We start from the raw sequence: 25,182 nt of genomic DNA on the forward strand, positions 1-25,182 counted from the left end.
GCTATTGAAATGAAATGCAAAACCATTCGGTAACTGACTACAAGCAAAAATCAATTGTACCAGTTACCAAGTGGCTTAGTTTAAAAGTAAAATTATTTGTTCAGACAGCGAGAAACTATTTACATGTTCTACTTTTGAAATTTACCTCTAGCTATGGCCATATGGTAATTTAACTTTTAAATTGTATTTACCGCATTCTTCTACTCTAATCAGTCAGCGCAAAGCCAAACGCGTCAGAAGTCCACGTTTAAGCTTTACACTTAAAACTTCCCCGGCTTCTCTCTGCCTTTGAGCTGTTGCCATCTTCAGATAATAACAGATCAATTGGTGCTCAGCCCTTTGAAGTGCAGTGGTTCAGATGTGTCTGCTGCTGTGTACACCCTGCCTTATGTTTTACTCTGAGTGGAGACTAAACCTTCCTACTTCAGAAGTAGTGAGCTCTGCTCAATTAGCGGAGCAAGGTTTTTGAGCACTGCGTGTAATTAGTTGCGAGGTCTCTAGCTTTACCAGCCTTTTTTTAACAATCTTTTTCCATAGCTGGCGCAAAACTTGTGATTCGAACACAGGGAAACAGCCAAATAGCTGGAGTGCTTCAGCTATGATCCCATCATTCAGATTTGCTTTTCTGAGAAGCAATTTGGCTTTACATTTCAGAAGTTGTGACATGGCTACTTTAGGTAAAGAATCAGGGCTTGCAGGAGGGAGAAATGCTCCTCATTAGACCAGATATTTTTGGAAGAGTCAAAGCAGCTTTGGAACAAACCTTCCCACCCCTGGATTCCCTTCTCTCCCTCATTCTCTTCCCCTCCATGCACATGCATGCGTGTATTGACTTAAGACCAAAATACAAGTGGTGAATGTGTGTTCTCCTACCTTCTGAATTCTTACAATTTGCTGTTAGTTTCTTTATAGGTGGTCAGAGATCCTAGAAATAGACAATATTCTTATTTCAGTCTGTGACAATGACTGCTGAGTTACAAGGTAAGGTTTCACACCGTGGATTGAAAGGAAAAGACAGGTCTTTTCAGCAGGTCTTCGTGTTAAGAACAGGCGGTCTTCCTCCGTGTCTGATGTGAGCATTATTTGTCTCTTTCAGACTTCTGAATGAGAGAAGAAAGTGAATATCTGATACATCTTTTCTTCCAGCATGGAGAAGTGGGAGCAGCATCACCTCCTCGTAAAGGAAACTTGACAAATCTGTGTTAACTACACTTCCTGGAAAATGGTTTGATAAGTGTGAAAGAAAATAGGTAAGAAAGGATGTAGGGGTTTTATCCCACTCACGCTCTAGGTTTCCATGCTAGATGAGAGCTGATTGTCAGTGTTAGCGCTCTCCTAAAGACAGCGAGGGCAGAATGAGGCTCTCTCTGTGCTTTCTGGTATCATCAAGCATGGCAGGTTATGAAAGCAAATGGGAAATCACAGCTCTGTATACGAAGCTATGTATTATGTATTCCATGGAGCACGTCTCTTGTACTGTGTGGTGTGCATGTTACTGTTACGAGATAGTGGCATTAAATCCCTTGATTAGAAGTGAGATTTTATAAGCTCTTCATAAGTTACCAACTTAGAGCAGTTAGACCCTTGAGTGCTCAATTTATGCCACAGAAAGTCCCAGTTCTGCCTTTTAGCATGTCTGCAGCAGTGACTTTGTTCCCTGAGAGCTGCTGGGCGCCGGTGGGCTTCAGTACCCCAGCGCCTCTGGAGCTGCTGCTTGTGTCTGTGCCCAGGCAGAGACGCTGCAGTCTGGCTCTGCGTACCCAGGCTTCAAAACCCTGGTGGAAATGAACGCCACCCCACCACAATGAACGGCGTCCCACGCTGGGGAAAGCTCTGGGGAGCCGTCTGCTAAAATTTCATCAGCCACTTAAAGAGAAAGTTTGACTGATGGCCCCGCTTCTGGTGGGGTTTCCTCCCATCCCGGATATAAACACGCTGTCCTGCTCGGAGTTCACTGCTATTCTTAGCCATTACAAAAGTCCAGCTGAAAAGCCTGCTTGCTCTCTGTTGCGCTTGGAAAATACCAGATCCCTCCCTGTGCCAAACAGGCAGGGGGGAAAAGCATTCCTGGGGCGGGCTTGCTTGTGAAAACTTCGCCTGGCTCCTGCTCGGCGTGATCCCACACTGGGGCACGCACACACACACACGGCAGCCTGCTGCCACTCGAGCTGGTGGCGAGCTGCACCACCTTAGCACATCTTTATTTTCAGGAGGAAATTCGGAGTATGCCCATTCACAGAAGTTAGTGGGAGCGTCTTTGCCGAGGAGCGCTGGTGCTCTTTTGGTTATGTAAAGGTGGCTTTATTTAAAGGGTAAGGTAATTAACAGAGCCCTTGTTTTTTGGGTCCGTGGCCACACACCCTTCATTTAGGGGTTAGCAGGTGCTGTGACCGCGTCCTTTCCTTGAGGCACAGCGGCTGGGAGCTGCCACCGGCGGGGCTGTGCAGGCGGCAGGGGTCCCACCCGGCGCACCTCATCCGGGACCGGGGACAGAGCGGAGCGGCCAACTTCCCTGGCACCAAAAACAGCACCCACACCGGGGGTGTGGGGGATTTCTGTGTCCCCAGAGGGGCTGGGACGAAGGCAGCCGGGGGGGTGCCGGCCAAGCGGGGCGCACAGAGCCCCCCGCCGGCAGCGGGCGGGGGTGACAGCACGGCAAGGAGCATGCGTGCGGGGGGGGCAGCAGCGGCAGCAGCGGCAGCAGCAGCAGCAGGAGGAGGAGGAGGAGGAGGAGGAGGAGGAGGAGGAGGAGGAGGGATGGCGCGGGGAGGCGGCCGCTGTTTATCTGCGGGCGGGCCGGCTGCGCCCCGGCAGAGCGCGAGTGGCCGCCGGCGGTGCCGGTGCCGGTGGCGGTGGCGGTGGCGGTGCCGCCCCGCAGCATGCGGCCGCCGCTGCCCTCCCGCACCGCGGCTGCGGAGGGCCCGGGGGTGGCGGCTCGGCGCCCCGCACCCGCACCATGGTGACGGGAGCGGCGCCGGGGCTCCGCTACCGGGAGCGGGACCGGGAGCGAGCCCCAGCCCCAGCCTCAACCCCAACCCCGGCCCCGGTGCCCGCAGCGGGCAGGAAAGCGGCGGCGGCGGCGGCGGCGGTGGCGGGGCTGTGCGCCCTGTGCTACGGCAACGCGCTGCCGGGGGAGTTCGTGCACGACGACGTCTGGGCCATCGTCAACAACCCCGACGTGAGGGCGGCCGCCCCGGTGGCCGCCGCCTTCGCCAACGACTTCTGGGGCAAGCGGATGGCGGAGAACACCAGCCACAAGTCCTACCGGCCCCTCTGCGTCCTCAGCTTCAAGTAAGGGCGCGGGGAGTTGGCGAGGAGTTTGGGTGTGAGGGGAATAAAAGAAGTTTGGGCAGCGGCGCGGTGGCTGAGGGCGGCTGCGCTGGTCCCAGGAGGGAAACCAAGAGCTGCCCTCATCCCCTTAAAAGAGGGGAGTCTGTAGCAGCCCATCGCAGTTACGGGTGGGCTGGTCTGTGGTGCACTGACTTATTCTCTTCTTGCTTTATTCTGGGGTGACACAAATGCCGGTGAGTGTTTGCCACGCTTTAATATTTAAAAATGATTGTGCCGAGGAAGCAATGCAGCTGGGGGATGCTCGGCGCTGGGGTCCCGCTCGTCAGCGATCGGCCGCTGCTCCTTGCAGAGCCGTGGCAGGAGTAAGGGACAAACTGTGCAGGCGGCGAGAAGTACGCCAGGAGGAGCTGTTAGTGGTAGGCTCAGCCGAGTGAACTATCCCTGCAAATACCTGGCGCTTATAGATAGCGTTTCCATGCACGCTCTGAAAGTAGCGTGCGTCTGGAGGGCAGGAGCAGTCGAGGGGACTCGGGCATCCCTTCGGTGCTCCGTGTGTTGGAAGGGCAAGTTGCATGTTCTCCGGCTGGAATAGCCCTGGGAAAGCAAAACCGAGCAGCGCGGACACTCGTGAGCTGGGTAGCCCAGGACAGACTTTGCAAGTTCTCCTTGGGCAGTGCTAAGCAGGTTTCTGCAGAGAGCAATGGGACACAGGCAGCCCCGGGCAGAGCTGGCTCTGTGCCTGCCGAATGCCTTCTCCATCAGGTGCTCAGCCGGAGCGTTGCAGTGTGGGCAGCAGTCTGATTAATGCATCCCTCCCTCCCGAAGCACATCCCTGAGCAATCTGAGAGGTGAGCAAACCTGGACGGGTCGCTGCTGGCTGCACTGCTCGCTGTAGTGCTGCTGGGCTCGGCCACGGAGATCGGGTTGCAGGATGGAGTTAAGTTATGCTAACTAGCAACGAGTCTTAAACTTTAATAACGGAATGGAAACTCAGTGCTTTAGCTCCCGTTTATGTGTCTTGACTCTGAACTGGTTTACCCTTTATTAACTAAAGGAAGGAGGGGGGGGGGGAGAAAAAGATGAAGTGCTGTCCCTGTCTAGTCCTTTTAGGAAATCAGTGAGACTCAATTTTCTGAGCAAGACTTCATCCTCAAGTGCTTATTATTATAATAAGCATACAGCACCATACAGCTAAAACCTAGGGTGAAAGGCAAAGTCATTTGTTCACTGGTTGGCATTGCGTTTGGAATAACGAAGGAATAATGTTTATCTTCCTTGGCTGCAGAGGAACGTTATTTCCACTGTGTCCCAAATATCCTTCCAGCCCTCTGGTTTCCACATTCTTCCCACTTCGTATCTACCAGCCGGGTGTCAGAGGAAGACGTTAAGATCCTTGAAACCCAGCGCTTAAAGCAGGGTGCAGCGAGTTCTTGCCAAGCGATGCTGAGCCTGTGGCTGAGCTGCGTGCTGCATGCCTGAGCCATGCCTTGCCCAGCACGATGTTACTGGCTGTGCTCTGTCCTCCTGCAGGAAGAAAAAAGATTTACCCTGCTGGCTGTAAAAGGCTCAGCAGAAAAAAGTCTTTTAACAAAAAGTTGAAATGAATGTAGTTTATTAATATCTTGTTAGGATTTAGTGCATCTGTGTAGGGTGCTTGAGCAAGTTTTGTGACGTGCATTACAGGATCTTGCTGAAGATGGGGATTGGGGACTAATATATATTTCTTTTTGCTGTGCCAGTTTGGTCAAATCCAAGACATTTTAATAGTAGTGTGATTCTTTACACCTTTTTGGTTGTTTTCCTTTTGTGGCCTGACATTTTTGCCTGAAAGACTTGTTTTGAATCTTGCTGTAATAAAGATTTTAAAAAATAAAAAATCTGGGAGATCTCCAAACTGCATGCACAGAACAGATGTGAAGGGTGGGCTGAAATGTATGTCTACAGATCCATGAGTCTACAGAAACTTTGTCTCAATCTCTTTTTTTGTCCTTCCTAGCTGTAAAAGAGGAAAGACTCAGGATTCCCTGTGGACTTTTCAGTGGGCTAGGCATATCTTTCATATATACTACATATTCTTGAAATGATCTCAATTAAAAGAATTTATCACTTCTCTGTCAAAAAAAAATCTTGACTAGACATTGATGAAATTTTGTAACTGTAGTTCGGGATCCTGTCCTTATTGGAAATCTTAAATGACAGTCCTAATTCCAGTAGACTAATGCTCTGGAGCCAAATAGTGAAAAGAGCTGAAGTATTTGACATTATTCACAACGGATCTGTCAGAATGAATGATTAGAGGAAAATATGAGTGGCCTGTGTTACTAGAACTGTTAAGCAAAACTTAAAATATTCACAGAACCGCTACATTTTGTGTGTGTGTGGGCTAACATCAGAAGGGGGAAAAGCCTGCACATGAACCATTGAATTAAATATTGTTTACTTTGTGCCTTTGAACTTCTCTCACCTTTTCTCCTGACTTTAATATGTGAAGAAGTGTTGAAACTAGTTGGTTCAGAGACATTCTTGTTGTACTTGGGTAACTGCTAGGTGACAGGTCCAGCAGACCAAAGGAACTGATACGATAGGCAATGGCTTTGCTTAGTCCATAGGAAAAACTTACTTTGTGCTCTCCTTTCCAGTGCTGTCACTCAGAGATGTTTATCTCCAGCTATGTTCTCCTCCAAGAAGTGATTCAATACACTTCTTTTTAAAGAAGGCAGCTTTTTGGACTCAAGATATAGTATTTCTTGGTACCTTCCATAGAAAATGTTAAGATGATGGGGGGGAAGAACTGCCAGCTATATAATTCACTCAGCATTTTATATTTAAACTGGGTGCTCTCTGTCTCCCACCTTGTCTCCACTAACAGAAGTTTGGTGAATCATTTATTCCCTTAATAGCACTTAAGTTATTCCTTGGTTCCAGTGGTTTTGCAAAAATACTTCTACTGTTGAAGCAGAAGGTGAATTCCTCAGTACCACCTCCTTCTGCCTCTCTCTCTTGTCTTTCAAATCCCCATTGGGGTAGATTTTCATCACAGAAGCAAGCAGGTGATCGACATTTGATGTAGTCAGCAAGACAGCAGACTTAGCCTAAAGGTGTCCAATGGTTGGAGATTGTGAGAACAAATCTTTTATTATAAAGGCAAATGCCAAGGTTTAAAGACTCTTAATCAGACCAGCCTGCTGGTTTTCCATGTGGTTGGGCAGAGGTCTGGGAGAAGAGGCTCTGTCCACCTGGCCTCTTTGGCAGTGGGGTGGAAGGCACAGCCTGGACACAGCAGAAGGCAGATGCTAGTGAAGGAAGTGCCACATGACCCCAAATGACAGCTCACCAGAGGCAAAAGACTGGTGGAAATCAAAAAAATCAAATTAAAAAAAAAAATAATCCTCTGCTTACTGCTGACTGCAGAATAGATGACCCACCAGCTCTGCCTGCAGAGGCTGCTAGTTGGTGATGGCTTGAGTAGCACGCACATCTAGGGAATAAATGGGATCCTTCAGCAACAGTTCAGAACACTGTGTGGGCACTGCAAGCCTAATGTAAGACTACCAATGGCTTCAGATCAAAGCCTGAAGTTACTGTGAGCTTGGGTTAGATGTAAATATACAGCCAAAGAGCGAATTATTTCAATAACTCACTGCCAGCCTTCTGATCTATCTAGTTGCCTACAGCTGATCCTTCTGTTTTTTCAGCTGTATCAATGGCATGAGTTTCAAGGACAGGCAGCTTAAGAAAAACAACCAGGGGAAGAAAAAAGATCTTAGATTTTATTTGTTCTTGATTTAATGGTATATTACATTTTGACATAATAGGGTAATATAGAGAGCTATAATGTGTCAGGTTAAATATACATTGCACAAGTGTTTTCTTCACTCTGTACATCTATATTAGGGCAATATCACGATGCTTAAGATTATATCAGTATTTCTTCCGTACAGCTTAGTCTAATATTGCTGCCCTAGCTACAGCAATCACTCTCCATACTGAGACTGTGATGCGTGCCATGAAATCGATGCAGTGTTGGTGTAGCCACAATGGGCTGAAGTTACAAGTGAGCTGAAGGTTGTGAAGAGAGGCAGCTGCTTGTATGAGGCCAGTTTGGTGTTGTAATTGGAATATATGGACACATTTCTAAACACATAAGCCTTTATTCTGACTGAGAGCGGGCGGTGTTGCTGCCGTTTTAGATCTGGGAAAGGGTGTGTGTGCCTCAAAGCTTGGCTTTTTCCAGCTGTGGAATTGCTCATATGAAGCCAATGTACAGAAGATCTTTCTTTCTCTCTACCGCATTGAAGATAATTATTGTTTTGAAATAGAAGGGGTAAGCTAGAACTGAATGGCAAATGCAGTACTGTGTGTCCAGTTTTCTTTCTTTTGGCTGCAGGTAATGGGCTGTGCCCCTCCAGGGGGACCAGCAGGGTCTCTTGGGCTCCATGGAAGGAGACTGCTCCTGAAGCCCAGTGTTCTTGGGATGGCTTTGGAGACCTCAGGACAGGGGGAAGGCCAGGAGCTGTGGGATGGCACTGTAAGCTGCTGCCTGGGGAGGGAGCGGGGAGCAGCCCGGCAGGCCTCCAGGCTGCATGGAGGCTGCAGGCCCCGCTGCCAAGCCCACAAGCGGGAATCAGCCCTCAGCACACTGTGGGATGGGGGGGGGGGGGGGAGATGCATACAAAATGTGTGTGGCCTTTGTCTAGTCACAAAATCTTCTCTGTGGCTAAGACTCGTAACAAAATTTGTCTCTCTTGAATCGAAAAGCCTCTTATTTTGAGGGGAAACATTCACAAAAAGGCCCAGGCAGGTTCTCCTCAAAGATCTGTCTGAGGTGAATCCAGACACATCTGTGTTTGCTGCTTTTGTCATTGGTGCTTTGCCTGTTAAACACCTACTGATTCCTGGGGATTTTCTCTCATCCGGCATCCAATTCCTCTTGCACCAATGTCACCCTTAATTTTCTTTTGTTTTCTCTTACCTAAAAGGCTCAGCTTTGGAGCAGCCTCCTTCCCCACAGGAGTATCCCTGTCAATGCTCTTTAGAGTCCATGAAAATAAAGTGCTCTGGCTGCTGCTGGTTAGCTAAAGGCATTTCTCTGCATTTACTCACTGTGTTTCTGACTGCTTTCCTAGGCTTTCTCATTTATTGTCTCTCAGAGTTAAAAGAGAGAAGTGTTGCTCTGTTTTCATGCACTACACTTGGTTTTCTCCTTGCTTCAATATCAATTAAAATGGCATTTCTTGGGTAGCTTGAGCTTTGGTAATCTTTTGATTACCAAAGTTATTTCAAAATTGGTGAAAAACTCTCGTATCCAGTTTGAAATGTGCTCTTAATTAGGCCTATAAACTTCATACTAGATCTGTTAGTAGCATTTTCTCTTCTTGATGAATGACTGTCCCAGCTAGGTTCTGGAATACATCTCATCCCTTACCCCTGCTGCACTTGGAAGAGGACTGCTGAGGTTAAAACATCTGAGTCATTCACCCGTAGTGCTATCAAACCCTGGGACATATTTTATTCTCTTGCTGTACTTTTGGAAAACAGCACGGACTACACAGCATCACAGCCTCTTTTATATATCGTAGTGGTCTGGTTGATAGTGGGGTGAGGAAGAGTTTTGAGAGATGTTCATTTCTTTCTCTATGTTGCTGTTGCAGAGATGATAGTTAAGCACAGTGTTGAAGGCAAACTCTATTTTGTTCTTAATCTGGGTAAAATGACACTGTTGGTTTGTAAATTGCCAGTCTTTTTTTTTTTTTTTTTTTTTTAGTTATCCCAGACTGTTTGTGGAGATGGCTTGAAAGCCAGGTGAATGGTACATTCAGTATTCTTAATGCAGGAGTGTCAATGCCCACATCCTAGTGTTTCACTAGGAAAAATTTCTGCTCTAACATATTTGCCACTTCCAAGGTGCTGTTGCTTCTCAGTCTAATTGTGATTTCTGTTTTCTTTTTCGAGCCCTGCTGGAAAGCAATAACCTGCTTTGAATGCCAACACTTAACTCTTGTGAGCTCTTATAAGTGATGGCTGTGCTCTAAGGGAATTGCTATAGCTTGGGAACTGATACGGCCTCTGTGTTCTCACCCATCCCCATTATAGAAAATTGGGTAACAAACCATTTAAGCCTTATTGTCCATTTAATTCTGAGGCATTGTACAGTACTATGAAAAGATTACCAGTGCAAAGTGCTGCTTCACCAGGGGATTCTGCTGTGCTTGCACTGGCCATCGTGTGAACACTGCAAACGGGGCTGATTTTCTTTTTACTGTTGCAGGTTTTTCTTTAATCTTTGAGCTGTTTCCACGTAGAACTTCAGCCGCTGTTGCCACTGATGCAGCTGCACCGTTTTTGGAGTACAGATGCTCATTTTCCTGGCACACAATAGACGCATCTGTGGCAATTATGAGATCTCACTGTGCACTGAAATCATGCATTAGTTTACATAAAGTTTGTCATATGTGTCACACGAATCTAAAAGGAAAGGAAGATCATAGGAAACTTAATCTATTCTTGTATGTTAGATAAAATCATATAAATCTGCATGTGAGCCTTCCTCTGTAAAAACTGTGGGGGTTTTATGAGGTGTGGGATGCTCTGAGAGTTTCCATTGTGTTACTTGCTATAACAAATTACCATTATTATTCTGTGCATTTCTATTTTGTAACATGTTGTGTTTTTTGTTAGTCTGTTCAAAATAATAAAACAGATTAAACTAAACTAGAGCTGCCCAGGGATAATGATCAAGTCTATAAAAAAAAAGAAACTCTCCAATTATGGTTTATGGTATTATTAAATCATGAGAGGCCTCAAAAAAAAGGTTGAATGAGTCTTTGTGTGTACAAGTGGATAACAAGCACTACGTTAGAGCCCAAGGGTGCTGGTGGTTATGTGTAACTGGCTTTGAATTGGGATGTGTGGTGAACCCTTGCTCTTGTGGCTTAGGCCCCTTTGGTTCCAGGTCTGTGAGGCTGGAGTTGCTGAACCCCGGTTGATTTCCAGGCCCTCTGTGTGGTGATTTGCCTACCCAGGGGGAGGTGTCACCACTGCCTGACATCTCCCGGGTGGGTGTCCTTGGCAGGAAAGTAGCACGGTGTGCAGACTGATCCCTGGGCCTGCACCAACCTGTGGCTGGGGAAGTCCATGTGGCACTTTGTCCTAGAGTGGAGGAAAGGAAAAGCTGCCATAGGTAGTGAAGCAAACTACGCCAAAACCAAGGACTGTGTGCACTATACTCTTCCTGCAAAACAAAAATTAAGGGATTTCCTTGTTAGGGCACATACCTCTTCTTCTGGTATACCTCCTGCTCTGGCATGCAGTTTGGCAGTACTCTGCCTTGGGTGTGACACTAAACCACACATACTGCAACACTCGGCCACAAGGGCTGGTGTTGGGACCAGGGTCTGTGCTTGAAGACACGTTAGTACAGTCTGCTACCCTTCAGGGGGGTGTGAGCAGTGCTGGGGCTTCTGTACTGATTTTTTTTGCTTGGTGGTGGCTTAAATACTTGACGATGTCACCTGGTATCTTTGGTGTACATGTTTTTCTCCTTTCCTCTGTGCCTTTTGAAGGTCTTTGTGTTTGAACTGCCATTCACCACTTCTCAGGAGGCTTAGTGCACTCTTCACCTTCAGGAACTCTTCCAGTAGAGATGTTGAGACAGTGCCAAACTCTTATTCCATGAGTGGTTCATGAGGAGCTCCCCTGAGGAAAGATCTTGTCTGACATGGTGTCTCCCCTTCCTAGTGTCTCCATTCCTTGGAGTGTGTTCACTTGCTTTATTCAGCCCTGTATCTTTGCAATATTATTTGAAAATACCTGTCTGGTCAGACAGAAGCAGTCAGTTCAAAAAGTTTGGCCAGCCCATCTGGACTTCTAGCTATGTGCTCTACCACGTCTGTCATCTTCTAGCCCATAGAATCATTAAGGTTGGAAAAGACCTTCAGGATCATCTGGTCCAACCATCCCCTACCACCAATGTCACTCACTAACCCATGTCCCCAAGCACCATGTCCAGCCTTTCCTTGAACACCCACAGGGATGGCGACTCCACCACCTCCATGGGCAACTAGTCCCAGTGCCTGACTGCTCTTTCTGAGGAGAAATGTCTCCTCATTTCCAGCCTGAACCTCACCTGGCCAACTTGAGGCCATTCCCTCTAGACCTGTCACTAGTTTCCTGCAAGAAGAGGCTGGAAGTTAGGAATGATTGTAATACTGGTGAGTTTGGGGCTGGCAGCTTAAAAACGTGAAAGTGAAATTCCCCATTTGTGGGGCAGTTTAGATATGGAAACAAGGACTTCCCTCATCCTATACTAGAGTATAGTTATTGCCTGCCAGAGCTTCTGTTCATAAATGTTGTGTTGGAGAAACACTATTTATTGCTTAATTTTGAGATTCTTACTTGTGTTTTAGTTTCTTTGTTTGCTGGGCTACATACTGTGTATGGTTACTGCAAGACTCTGTGATAATGCTGATGCCAGTAAACAAAGAGAAGAATGAATCTCTGCAAAGGTATTAAAGTTTAAAAAAGTGCTAAGGCTTTTTTTTTTCTTCTTCTTCCCGTTAACCCATTCCTTCCTAACCCATTCACCTGCCCAGGAATTGCTCTGCAGTAGAGCAAAGTTGCCTTTCTGTAGTCAGCTGCCTTTTTTTCCCCATGGGTGGAAGGAAGCCTGTGCTGGGGAGCTTTGCAGAATTCTTGTGACTTGTGATTAGAGCTATGTGGAGCCCCAGATTTACTCATTCATTTGACGTGCAATAAATTTAGCCACTGCTAACGCTTCAAAATTGTTCTACTGGGATTGTTTCAGGACAAAAGACTGTTTCCTTCAATGTCATGTGGCCTAATTTTTTATGACAAAGAGCTTTGCAGCAAAAACATGGGTGTGAATATAGCACCTGCATGCAACTGCATTTAATGTTTATGGACCACCAAAGATGGTATTCAAAACATACATGGAGGCATGCTTGCACTCAGATTCTGCTGTTTAATGGAAGACTTATCTTAATAGCATGGTGCTGTTATGCTTGTGTTTTGTTCTGCCTTTTTTTTTCTTCTTAACATTATTTAAAGAATACACAGGGGAATACCCAAGCTGTGAGGCTGATTTTTATACATAGCTGTTTTCAATAACTTAGACCAAGTAATACTCACTTAGAAGCCTTTTTGACTTGATGTTTCACCCCAAGAAGGGTTGTGAAGAGCGCACCCTGCCTTTAGGGAGGTGAGCTGATGGGGAGGCAGGATCGGTCCCTGTGAGGTTTCCTTCTCTTGCCAATAGCCATGCTTTGCAGGATGAGAAGTCATCAGACATGATTCATGTAGACTGTGAAAGATTTTTCAAGAGTGCTGTCAGATGTTGTGTTTTTAGTGATTGGTCCTCACATCTCAGACAAATAAATAAACGGGAATCTCTCACATTTGGTATACGGCTTGTCTGTGCTGCCTGATAACCTGAACCTGAGCGCTTGTCTCCACGCCCCTCACCTGCCCTCATCTGCTCTGGCAACCTGATTTCTGGAGAAGGTACAATTTGACATTTTTTCAGGTGGTGACGCGCTCCATCAGGCTGATTTACAGCCAGAAGTGATTCATTTGTCTGAAGAACTGGTCCTGCAGGTGGTCCCTGCCATCGTGCACATCTGCAGGTGCCTCTGAGAGGGAATGCTGTTTGGGCTGCTGCTTCGACTTCTTCTGGGCAGGGCGGCCTCTGCTGCCCCTTGTTCCATGCTGAGTGCTGAAAACAAGATTCAGGCTCAGGGGGTTCCTGCGGCTGCAGCATATTTACAGCTGAATCTCTGTCTGGGTGTGTGTTACTGCCGTTTGTGGTGCTTTTTTGTTTTGTGCGAGTGGAAATGAGGGACAGTGATGTGTGCTGCAGCTCTGCAGTGGTTTGCAGGAGAGATGGGGAAAAAATGCCCCAACAGTTCAGCTCTTCACATGCACTTGAATTATGCAGACTGATGTCGTGTCACAAAGTAGTTGTATCAACCTGTACTCAAAGGGACAGGTCAAGTCATGACAAAATCCCACTTTTCCCAGACTCTAGGGGTTTCAGCTATTGCCTCGATAAATGTTGCAATGGAAACAGAGGAGTAATGCACAAAGAAGACTCCAGGTCTGTTAAAGTAGGCTTGACATGGGAGACGTGGCCCAGGACAGATAGCACGCTGTTACTTGTGAGTAAGGAATGTAGAGAGTATTTATAAAAAGCATATGTTGCTTGGCCCTTGCAGACGTACCCCACCTCCTCTGTCTTACAAAAAAAACGAAGGTGTTTGCATGGTAGCAACAACTCGGTGGCATTGCTGTTGAATCATGTATGTCACGGGAAGCCTGGTGGCTGTTAGCAACAGGAAGGATTGTTTTCCCCTTAGCCTGTTTACAGCTACATGCTAAATATTTAGGTTGATTCATGGTTTCACTGGGTGCCTTCTCTGCCTTTTTTTTTTTTTTTAATATCCTTAACATTAATACTTCCAAATTCCATGTTCATTTATAGAATCCTCACCACATACAGACACCAGATGTGTATGTGCATGTATACGTGTGTGTATATAAATAAGTCCAAATATACAGATACAGTTAGTTCTAAAGAGAATCAAGTTATCTTCAACTGCACGTAAAGCAAAGCCTGTCAGCAGCTGTTAAGCAAGATGGCTGTAAAAAAAAAAAAAAAAATGACAAGAAAAATACATTAATACATGATGTCAAACAAATGTCATAACAGCTTGTTATATACTTTGTTTATGAGACAAAAATAACGAACCTTCACTGTCATTAGATGAGTTAACTTATCTTTAACTTCAGTGTCTTTGTAGAAGTGATGCTGACTAGTAGAGCAGCTTCGTAGCCCAGTCCCGATGTCAGTAAAGCATTTAAATAAATGCTATGCCTCCAGTATGCGAAAGCATTTTGAAAGTGAGGTGGCAATGAATGTTCCTGTAGCACCAGGCTGATGCTCCAGCTCCTGCTGAGTCCTTGCCCTGGGTGTTCCCAAGCAAAAGCTTCTGTCTCATAGCAGAAAATCACCACCCTTATTGTAAAGCTGCCACGTGGCTGAGAAGCACGTGAAGTGCCGACAGGGGAACAGGACAAGTGCTGCACTTCTGATGTTGGACCGTGTTAGTTGCTGCTAGGGAAGCACATCTATTGTTTCACTGTGGCAGACCTGACCTAATGCTAGGGAACAAGCCTCTCCCATCTCCGTGTCGTGAGGCTTGCCAAATTCAACCACATATTTTAGAAGGAAAACTAAGGAAGTGGTTTCTCTTTAATCAGATAAACTAGAGGTTCAGAGCAATTTTCACTAATTAGCTTAATAGCACTTGCATTAGAAGACTGCAAATCAGGCAAAAAGAACAATTTTTTAGAGCATTTGAAGGATGTCCTGCTACTACAAGACCACTCCAGTCAAGTTATGGCTCTTTTTTTTTCTTTCTTTTCTTTACAGGTTAAACATATTACTGGCTGGTATGAACCCCTTCTATTTCCACGCGGTGAATGTAATTTTACACTGTCTAGTGACTCTTGTGCTGATGTATACTTGCGACAAAGCTGTGTTCAAGGACTGTCGACTTGCTTTTGTCACAGCGCTGTTCTTTGCTGTGCATCCCATTCACACCGAGGCTGTAAGTATGTGACACAAAATGACACAGAAGCTAAAAATAAATGTACGCTTTCTTTCTTTCTTTTCCTTTAAAGAAACCTTTGAGTCACACAGAATGTGGTGGTTGTGATATTTGCTTTGGAAGATCAAAGGTGAGAATATGCTGTAGTTAAAAAATAATAATAATAAAAAAAAAAGGTGCAGGAGTCCTTAAGAAATCCATGTATTCAGACTTGCCATCTTCCTGCTCCTGTGCTAAATTCTAAGTGACGGTCGTAGTGAGCAGTGCCAGCAGCAAATGGACAGTCATTCACTCGATGAAAATGTCGGGTCTTCTGAAACCCAAGAAATCAGTGAGGCCGCCGTCTCCTGCTGGGACATTGTTCCATGCCTTCACTCGTCTCCTGTAGCCATCAATTTAAGGGAGAAAAAGCGAAGGGAGCATTAGCGTGTATTCTGGACAAGATCACTCATTCGGATAGAGGCAATGTGACCTACAGATTAATTTTTACTGCTTGCAATTAAACCTAAGAATATCATCCTCAGAAAAACGTGTTAGCTTAATAAATGCCATGATAAGTTTACAGAGCAACAGCTCATCCTGCACTTTTTCCTGTTTGTTCTACGAAAGCGTTTAAAGACTTAGTCATTCTACAACTGCAGTCTGTTAGCGTGGGGAGTTACTTCTGTGGATAAAACGAGTCTTGCTGTCTTTGAAAAGGAGATGCAACGTGTAGCTGCCCATGCTTAAAAAGAGAAGTGCACTTGTTAGCTGAGATACCATTGACATCACGGACTTGTAACGAGCCTTTGTAAATTAGTGAGTGAAACAGCTGCCATGGCCGAGAACTTTTGAGGAGAGATTACCTTAATAACAAAAAGCCACGAGCTTTACAGTTACTCCCTGTGCTGTGTCGTGTGAACTAATCAGCTAGGCACCTTTTGATAATACAGCTTTGTAGTGCAGGGGAGGTTTTAGAAGAGGCCCTCTTTGAATTTATTTTCGTGGGGGTCAAAACTTAAAAAGGTTAAAATAAATGCCAGAGCACTGAATGTAGCTTAATTGTGTAATTGCAAAAGAGGCAAAATTTCAAAGGGCCTTTAATTTGCTTTATGTTCGATTTTACATCTTTATGAAATTGAATGTTGAAATATTTTATAAAAAGAATGTTTATAAGTTCTTCAGTAAGTTCTTACAGAAAGATTTTGTTAATAGATATGTGGAAAAACTTGTATAAACTCAGATTATTCAAAGAGGATAAATTACATACCACTGTATTACTTTTTGTTGATAAAGTTTATTCAAATGGTAATTTTTAACTCACTCCTATATGAAAAGTCTCCTCCACAGAGTTGTTCTTTGATTAGTCCTTTTCTTTACAAACCTCAATTCTGGGACTTTGATGTGTTTCTCATTCAAGTCTTATTACCCAAAATCAAAACAGATTACTAAAACCGGTATTTTTCTATGCAACTTTAACAATATTTTAAAAAGAACTTAAAGGATGATTTGTCTGTTGGATTACTCACTTGTTTTGCCAAGTGGGAAATGCAGCAGACAAAACTGAATATATCCTACACTAACCAAGGAGCATTTTGGTGTGATGAGGAAGGATAACAATGATATAAAAGCTTAAAATAGTAGCAGTTAGCCTGGATCGTTGAAGCAGTCAGTGAATGTGCGTGCCTTTTTATGTATCTGCTTTTACATCTGTACATCTCTTTTCTTTTTAGGTAACAGGTATAGTAGGCAGAGCGGATGTCCTAGCCTGTCTACTCTTCCTGTTGGCTTTTCTCTCCTATAATAGGTATGGATCCTTGGTGTCTGTTGTTACGATATGAGGGGATGCTCTGGTTTGGGGAGAAAATCCATTGGGTTCTGGCTATTACTGGTAAAGGTGCTTCCTCCAGCACAATGCTCTGGTCCCTGCTGCAGCTGCAGTGCCAAATAGGTGATGCTTATTAAAATCTGTAAGCTTAAACAGAGAACTTGGCATTTAAGATGCCCTCTTCCATTGACATTACCAACTGACCATACACCAGAGGGGTGTTTGTAGAGCTAGACCTGAAATGACAAAGAATTGCTTTCAGCTGAAGGCAGATTGTCTCTTTGGAGAGAAAAATCCAGTCTGTGAGAGTTCCGGGTCATGTCCTGACCATTAGTTGTGCTTTTCAGATGAAAACTTAGCACTCTTTGAGGGTCTGTATCCTAAAACTGTAACCAAACAAGCACAGATAAGAAACAGCTTTACTTGGATAGTGTTTCTGCCCTTTCACATTGCTGTTTCATTTATGAACAACACTGTGCCATCATGATCCTGTGGAAAAGCTGCTTGTGTCCCTCTTGGGATGTTTGCTACAAATCTATAGCACTGTTTTCATCTGAAGGTTTCAAAGCTGTAAAACTGGAAGTGACCCTATAGGATTGATTTTTTTGTTTGATTTTTGTTTCTTACCTTTTGCCCTCTTTTACTTCTTTGCCCTACCTTTTACTTCCTCTGACTGTTTTAAGTCTACTTTGTCTTTCTGCTTGTCTCTTTTTCTTCTGCTGCTCAAGTTCCTGGTGTACCTCTCAATAGTTGTGTTTTCCTTTCTGTCCTAGTGTCTAAACCTTTCTTCATTTATCAGCAAACAGTGTAGACAGTTCACTCAACTTATTACCAAGATCTTAAATCAAGAAGTACCTCAATATTTGTGTGAATGTACTACGTTTGAAAATAAAAGTTAAAAATATGTTTGTCAAATCTCTTTTTCAGGAGTGTGGATCAGCTTTATGTTGGGGAACATTTCCCTCCCACTGCCTCCCCATTCTTTTTGCTGCTTAGTTTATTCCTTGGGACGTGTGCAATGCTGGTGAAAGAAACTGGAGTCACCGTGTTTGGTGTGTGCTTGGTTTATGACTTCTTTTCCCTCTCCTGCAATGCCCTCAAACTGTAAGTAATTGCTATGCTTGCTGTGCTTTCCCAGTGTTGCTGCCTGTATGTACTACAGAATATATAACACTGTACGTAGCACGGTGGGAGATGGTCTTGCCCTGCTGAATTAGGAGGCACACATCGGACTGATTAGGAAGGCAGCAAGATTACATTCTGGTGTTGTTCTTTGTTACTCTCTAGCTGCCTGTTAACTTTTGCTGGGTATATGGACTGGATGTAAAGATCTGATCTCTAAAATGCTCAGTTCAGTCTGTCAAGACTAATTTATTTTTTTTGCATGGGAGCTCAGATTGAAGCATCAACATCTTAAAATTTCTCTACCTTAACTCCTTCCACTAGCAGCATCTGCATGATTATTCAGTCATAATGTCATGCTTGTAGAAATATATTATGACACTTAATAGTAAAATCAGGTTTGATCCTTCCTGTCCTTACAAAACGGAAAAAGAGGGAAAATATCCAGCCAGTTCTGAAATGATTGGAATAATTAGCAGCTCTGAGCAGTTACTGGAGAAGAGTCAAATCCTTTGAAGACGATATCCCTCACCCTCTTAGCTTCACAATAACTATGCAGCTCTGCACTTTCATTAAAAGACAGAAGTCTTTCAGTTGATAGAAGCTGTTTTATATGCAGTTCTGTCCCATACCACCCCTGGGACAGATTTGTCAATAAGTGAGTGAATGTAATGGCTTGCTGCCACTGATGATGGCAGATCTTGCTCCTGCCATCATTTCCCATGTTCCTACCTGCGTTGTCCCCTGGGCTCTGGAGCCTGTCCCACCCCTGCAGGAGCTAGTGTGCATAGGCTGTAGGAAAGGACACTGAGTTCGTGCTCCTGCAGTAGTGAATTAAATCAGCTCCCAGCAGGGTTTGGGGAGTTGGCTGGGAATTTCTCCTGTTTTCAGCCGATGAGTAAGTCATAGTTGTGCCACTGGTGGGCAGGTAGCCAGCAAGGAGCTTTCTGGGGGCTGACAGCCTGCACACTGCTCATAACGCTTGCATTTGCAGGCTGCTGGTCGGTGTTCCAGGAGCTGCCTGGCTGTAGATGACACAAATGTTCATTAACCTTGGGAAAATCTGGGTCCCTTCTTCCCCCACTCCCCGCAATCTGCCCCTTCCCTTAGTTTTACTTCCCAGTGGCCTCTCTATGTTTTTCCTGTGCTTCAGTGGCACCCAGTTGCCCAGATCTGGCAGCTTGCAGCTCTGTAGTCCAGGCGTGCTGCATTTTAATATTTGTTCTATTTGTATGCGTTGTGCACTTTTCTATCTGTTTGTGGCACTCGGGGTTTTATGACTGCATATGAATTTTTTTAAGGGGAAGCAGAAAAACAGCAGCCTCCTATGTGCTGCTGAAACTCATCTCCTCCTGTTCCTACCTCCAACCTGTACAGATCTGATTTCTGTTTAAAAAGAGGCAGAGCACCAGTCATTTTCTGCAACAAAACAATGAGGATTGTGGCTTATTCTTCTCACAGTGCTTCCCACCACACCAGAGGTCCAGAGAAGAGTTTTACATGGGTGTGCTTGGCTGCTGTTGCTCTTGGTGTTGTCCCCTAGTTTGAGTTAGGAACCAATAAGTCCTGTCCTCCCAGATCATATAGACTTTGTATTTTAAATAAAATGTCGTCTGTTGCATGTTGTGCTGTTAACATAATGCTCAACCTTTTGGTAAGTAAACATGGGAGGAAAAAATCCCTTAAAAGCCTTTTCTTATCTTTCCCATTCCCCCTTCTTCTCCACGCCCCCCTGCTTTCCCGTTTGTCGCCTGATCAGGAGAAATGGGGGGATCCACCAGAGACCTGGCCGGCCGTGCATGGCTTCGACCCCTGCCTCGCCGCCAGTCCCTGCGGCCGGCCGGGAGAATGGGAAGCATCGCTTCGCTCACAGGGGCGCCTGGAGCTCGTGCCACCCCACCTCGCCCGAGGAGCAGCGCAGCGGTGGCCTTCCTGTGCCCAGCAAAGCCATCTGGGCCATTCGGAGGTACTGGCGGCTGCCCGGCCTTCTGCTGCACAGCTCGTCCTGTCTTAACCCTGTCAGCCCTGTTTTAGTGCTGAATATCTCTAAGCACACATCCGCGGGTATAATTTCTACATGCATGTATGCAGGTATATCTATACGGTGGGTGTGCATATTTATGTGTGCATATGAAAGGAGAGGTGATGCCTGCTCCTGCGAGTTTGCACGTGATGGTGAGAGGTGGGCTCAGGCAGCAGCAGAGTGATTTTTCCTGCTGGTGTTCCAGCAGTTCTCAACTTGCTCATTGTGCATCTCATTTGGGAAGGAAGGACTCTCCCGTAACTGAAGGCCTGATGTGGTGCCAGGGCTCTGTGGCCTTGTTCATTTTGAACAGCACTGAGTTGGGAGGAGTGTTTAAGAGGGAAAGAGTCAGCTCTGGGTCATGGATCTGTGCCAGGATGTTGGGTTTTCTAGCTTTTAACCTTGACCTTTGCATGGTCTCCCTGGTAGCCCTTGCCTGCCAGCTTGTGTTTGGCCTGGCGATGGGCTTCCTTGTCTCCTTGGACTCTGCAGGGAGAAACAGAGAAGCACTTTGGAAGTGTCTCTGAAATCCAGTGAGGATTTTTCCCACGTCTCTCCCTCTCTCTGGAGGAAGCTGCCTTTTCTCTGTTTGTTTTTCTGGATTGTTCCTCTTCAGTTAAGTTCACGACTTTGAGGCTTGTGGTGGGGGTGGGAGAGGGAAAGAAGGGAAGGGCAGTCAGCTCTTCCGTCACAGACATGCCCCCACTGTCTTGTCCAAGTTGCCTTCAAGTATTTTGTGTTGTTGAAATTCAGAAGAAACCCTGAGGTGTGGGACTTGTGTTTTCTGGAAGGAGGAATAACCTCTTGCTGTCGTGCTGAGGGGTACTGGTTTCTGCTGGTTATCTCAGCTGCAGCCATCCCGGTGAGCAAACAGCAGGTTTTAGCATCAGCATGCTGCATTACTGCTGATTTTTGTTTTTAGCTACCAAATAGCCACAGCATCATTTTCGTTGGAGACCTATAATAATGAATCGCCCCACACCACCTATTTCTTGCAGAAAGTGCTGTGTTCCTTGATTAGATCAGAAATATCTGCTGCAGTTCCTTGTTCGTTTCATCTTCCTGCTGCATCAGTATGTATGATATACAGGCTGGTACATGAAATCCATACCTTCTCACATCACAGAATCTGTTTGCTCTATATTTAGTCGCAATGGCTCAGCCCACTCGAGAGCTTCTACGGTGCAGACTGATGGGCCTGGTGTTTAGTCTGATGGGTCTGACTTGTGCGCGGCTGTTTTTTTTGGCCTTGTTTTTAACAAAGAGAAGAGTGGGTTTGGCTGCGGTGCCTCCGTGTGTGGGAACCCGTGACAGAAGAATGACGAGGAAGTTGAGACTTTTCCGAGTGGCTTAGTGCCAGTTGCTCCCCTACCCGGACTCGGCTGCCAGTCGGGAACTGCTTCTAAAGTGTTAGGGTTTTTTGTTTTCTTTTTTCTTTTTTTGAATTTGTTTCTTCTTCTATATCCCCAAATGAGTAGAACAGTTAGATAAGCATAGGTGACCCCTGTTCATTCTGTTATGCCAGGCCAGAATGGGCTGTCCAAGTGCCTCTTGTACCATCTTGCCCCTAGAGTTTAGTACCTGGTGGGGAAGAGTAAACTGAGCACAGGCAGTGGTACAGCTGCTATTCCTGACCTTTCTTCTTTCCCTATTTCTTTAAATGCTTTCATTCTCTTTGTATTTGCTCCTCATTTTCACAGACAGATACTACGTTGGAGGGTACCCATGTAAGAAATACCTCCTGTCTTCCTCCATCATCTTGTTCTTTGTTTCTTGTGCCCCTCTTTCTTTCTTCCCTCCTGTTGCTCCTTCCCCTGAGGTTTGCTTTATACTTTTTCCAGACACCTTCCTCCTGTCCTTCTTTTTAGGACCGTCCCTTTCTTACACCAGGGGAAGGCCTCAGGTCTTCTGGCCTTTTCAGGGGGGTGTCAGAGGCTGTGTTGCAGAGACGGTGCACATAGGGTGGCTTCAGAGGGAACTTTCTGATGCTGCCAGCTGGCATTTGCTTTTCGGCAGCTGCCTCTTCAAATGTTGTAAAGGATTTCATGGCAAATAGAGCTCTGCATGTACATAGCTGCTTTCTTTCTCAAAAGAGGCTCTCATGGCATAAGCCTCTCAGCTCCTCTTTTCAAGTGACAGCGTGCAACGTGCTTGTGACGACCCGTTGTGTGACAGCTCGCTGGGGGTGCCCAGAGTGGAGCTGGCTTGGACCCTGTAGCTGAAAGGAAAGCTTGCTGTGACACACTCGTGTGGTGACTGGGCCTGTCAGCTCTGGGAGAAAGCCTGGGATGGGTTAAGGGATCCCACTGTTCTGTCAGGATTTTCCCCTTATGTTTATATACACACAGCATCCAGGCAAGATCTTCCCAGCTCTCATACCTTACAGCAATGAGGGCTGCTTTGCTCCGGGCATTCCTGTTCCCCAAAGTAATCATGGTTTTGATACCTCTGAAGGCACTATTAGGTCAGATAATATCCTCCTGGTGGAGAGGGATTGTGTTCACGGAATGACAGCCTCACAGAGCCTGGGCAATCTGACCAGTGCCAGCTTGTCTAACGCCAGTTTACTAGGCACTATGAAAAAATAAATGCGCCGCTGCAGCGTTTGTCCCTTAAATAGCTCAAACAGATACAGCGTTTTCAAGATATCTTCTCAAGTATTAACCACAGGGAGCATGCTTGCAGATGTGTGGAACTGCAAGTTTAAATGTGTTGCAGCACAGTGACTCAAAACGACGTCCACATCACCTGGGAGGCTGGGGACCACCACCAAATCATGACTGTGGTCCTCCCCTTCATTCCATTTACTGCTTCTGTCACAAGACAGATTAAAATAGCTTAAATACTTTCTGTGTGCGGTCCTTCCCTAGTGCTATTGGCACATGATATGATGTGGAGTAGGAAGCAGGCAAAGCAATTGTTCTATCAAATCCATCTCTTTAGAAAAATAAATCCTTAATATTGACGAAAAAAAGGTAAGAGGAAAAAAACAGAAATTGCTGTCAAATATACAAAATTAATTACACAGTTTCTCCTCTGTAATTGATGTTTCTCTGACTTGTGTAGGTCAGCAAAAGGGAAGGGAAAAGATTTAAAAACGCTCAAGTTGGAGGCTGATTGTGCACGGTCAAGTAGCTTCAGGTACTTCCCTAGTGCACCAGGCTGCTAGTTGGAAACTCTTCATTTGAATAAAATAGTTGTGCACTGCTTGATCTGTACCTCTAGGTACTTGTAGTGTGATCAATTAGGTTTCTAGTTAGTAATAATTTACTATGTACCATTCTACTAAAGCGAACTGAAAAATGTAGGAAGACATAATGGAGGAGTTAAGGGAATCATTCTGATTAGTAGGAACTGGAGCTAGTTATGGAAATTCCTGGTGCAGAGAGACTTCTGTTCTTCGTTACTGCGTGCTCTTATCTTTGGCTACCCAGTGAGTGTGCCGGTTGCAGTCTGGGTGCGTTCACGAGTAAGGAATGAGTTAGTCTGGATGAAGCTGCAGGATTTATCACCATGATTTATTACAGTTTTCGGGGACGCTGGCATATACCGCTGAAGCGAGGTAGCTAGGATCTCTTACAAGCTTCAGTGTCCCTGAGTTTTAAGACCCAAAAGAGGTTAGTGACCGTATATGCCCTCCAATATGATGCAAGTGGAGTAAGGAAGAGAGGAACTTTCATATGAACCTTTACTTCTGTTTGGGATGAAGCCAGAGCTTCAGTGCTTTCACTATGGTAGTGCAGTATAGGATCATAGGGTAGTATGGATTGGAAGAGACCATAAAGCCCACCCAGTTCTACCCCCTTACCATGGGCAGGAACACTTCCACCAGCCCAGGCTGCCCAAAGCCCCATCAAGCCTGGCCTTGAACACCTCCAGGGATGGGGCAGCCACAGCGTCTCTGGGCAGCCTGTGCCAGTGCCTTGCCGCCCTCATTGAGAAGGGTTTCTTCTTCATGTCTAATATAAATCTACGATCTTTTAGTTTAAAACCGAGAGCGGAGTCTTATTATCGAGAGATATCAGTGCCAATACCTCATTGCACAACATAGTGATACGCTGTTTGATCCTTGAAGATATTTAACAAGAATAGTAAGTGTAAAGCAACAGGTTGGTCGTTCGCTTTGTCTTGATTTGCTGAACCCACTGTTCAATGAAAATTGGTGTCTATTTTTTGATCGTTTTTCCTTACAAAGCCGTATATCGTTACAGTCACGTCACATCACACATGCCTCACACTCATCATTGCTAAGTGCTATGTAACCCGTGACCTCCCCCTCATAACACTTAGTAACCCTGATGGTTTTGAGCTTTCTAAATGAGTCTGTAGTGGGACCACAGTCGAAGCTTCAGGTGTTCTTGGAAAACAAAACTCCTCAGTAAGTTGCATGCTTTTGAAACACAAACCTCTGTTTATCTTTGCTCATCTAGAAACTGATCTTCAGTGATTTATCTGGGGAGGCTCTTCCCTTGGAATTGACAATAGACCAGTTTTAATGTGTCTGTTTTCTGTGTACCCTAGCCATTGCATTGGTTTATTCTTTGTGCGTGTTTCTTTCTTACTTGCTTGCCAAGTGACAGACTGAGAGAAGAAGCAGGTGTACTTGGAGCTGTGCCCAGCATTGTCACTTTAAATCTCTGCAGACGTGCAAAAGAGATCGAGGGAGCTCACTACATGTTAGCACTGTGGGATCCATGCAGAAAACCCATTGATCCAAAATTCGGTTAAATTCATGAGGTTGTAGCAGGGATAAATGTGATCTGATGACTAAACCGGCAGCAATGTTGTTTCCTTTTGCAGTAGCAGGGGAAGGGAAATGGAAACGCTCTGCAGAACATGGTGCATTCCAGAGATGTCTGCACTGGCCCAACGATTGATATACTACAAGGAAAAGTATGTTGAGGTCATAAAGTATCTTCCCCGTGTCCCAGCGCAGCGTGCACGGTCCGTGTTTGAGCTGAACCAGATGCTGTTAACCAACATGAAGGAATGGAGGGAGAGGTGGGGGAAGAAGTGCTGATACATGTGACCTGCAACTGGGTAGAAATTGAATGATTTTGATTCAGCTTTTCCTCACTAAGTGCTAAAGGGACTTCTTTTTCTAATTCTTGTGTAGCAGTGTTTTTTATATATATATATTTTTTTAAACAAACTAATTTGGCAATGTAGCACATTTTCTGCTTTAACATGAAATTTCTGTTCAAAAACCAGAAGTGTCAGCTGTGTTTCTAATGCTTTCCCTTGCAACACAGTGTAATGCTTCCTGGATCCATAACTGTTATAGGCAGAATAGTGTCGTGGGTTTCTCAGATACA

General features: G+C 45.4%; 1 protein-coding gene across 1 annotated transcript in view; it reads left to right on the forward strand.

The window, feature by feature from the left end:
- The first annotated feature begins 2,956 nt into the window (after positions 1-2,956).
- TMTC1 (transmembrane O-mannosyltransferase targeting cadherins 1) overlaps positions 2,957-25,182 on the forward strand; it is a 146,807-nt gene continuing 124,581 nt past the window's right edge. The window contains exons 1-5 of the mRNA XM_032191571.1: positions 2,957-3,291; positions 14,738-14,915; positions 16,628-16,701; positions 17,650-17,826; positions 19,604-19,810. Of these exons, the coding sequence (XP_032047462.1) occupies positions 2,957-3,291; positions 14,738-14,915; positions 16,628-16,701; positions 17,650-17,826; positions 19,604-19,810 (971 nt within the window). The remainder of the gene's footprint in view (positions 3,292-14,737; positions 14,916-16,627; positions 16,702-17,649; positions 17,827-19,603; positions 19,811-25,182) is intronic.

This window comes from Aythya fuligula, chromosome 1 (assembly GCF_009819795.1).
Source record: "Aythya fuligula isolate bAytFul2 chromosome 1, bAytFul2.pri, whole genome shotgun sequence".
NCBI lineage: Eukaryota > Metazoa > Chordata > Aves > Anseriformes > Anatidae > Aythya > Aythya fuligula.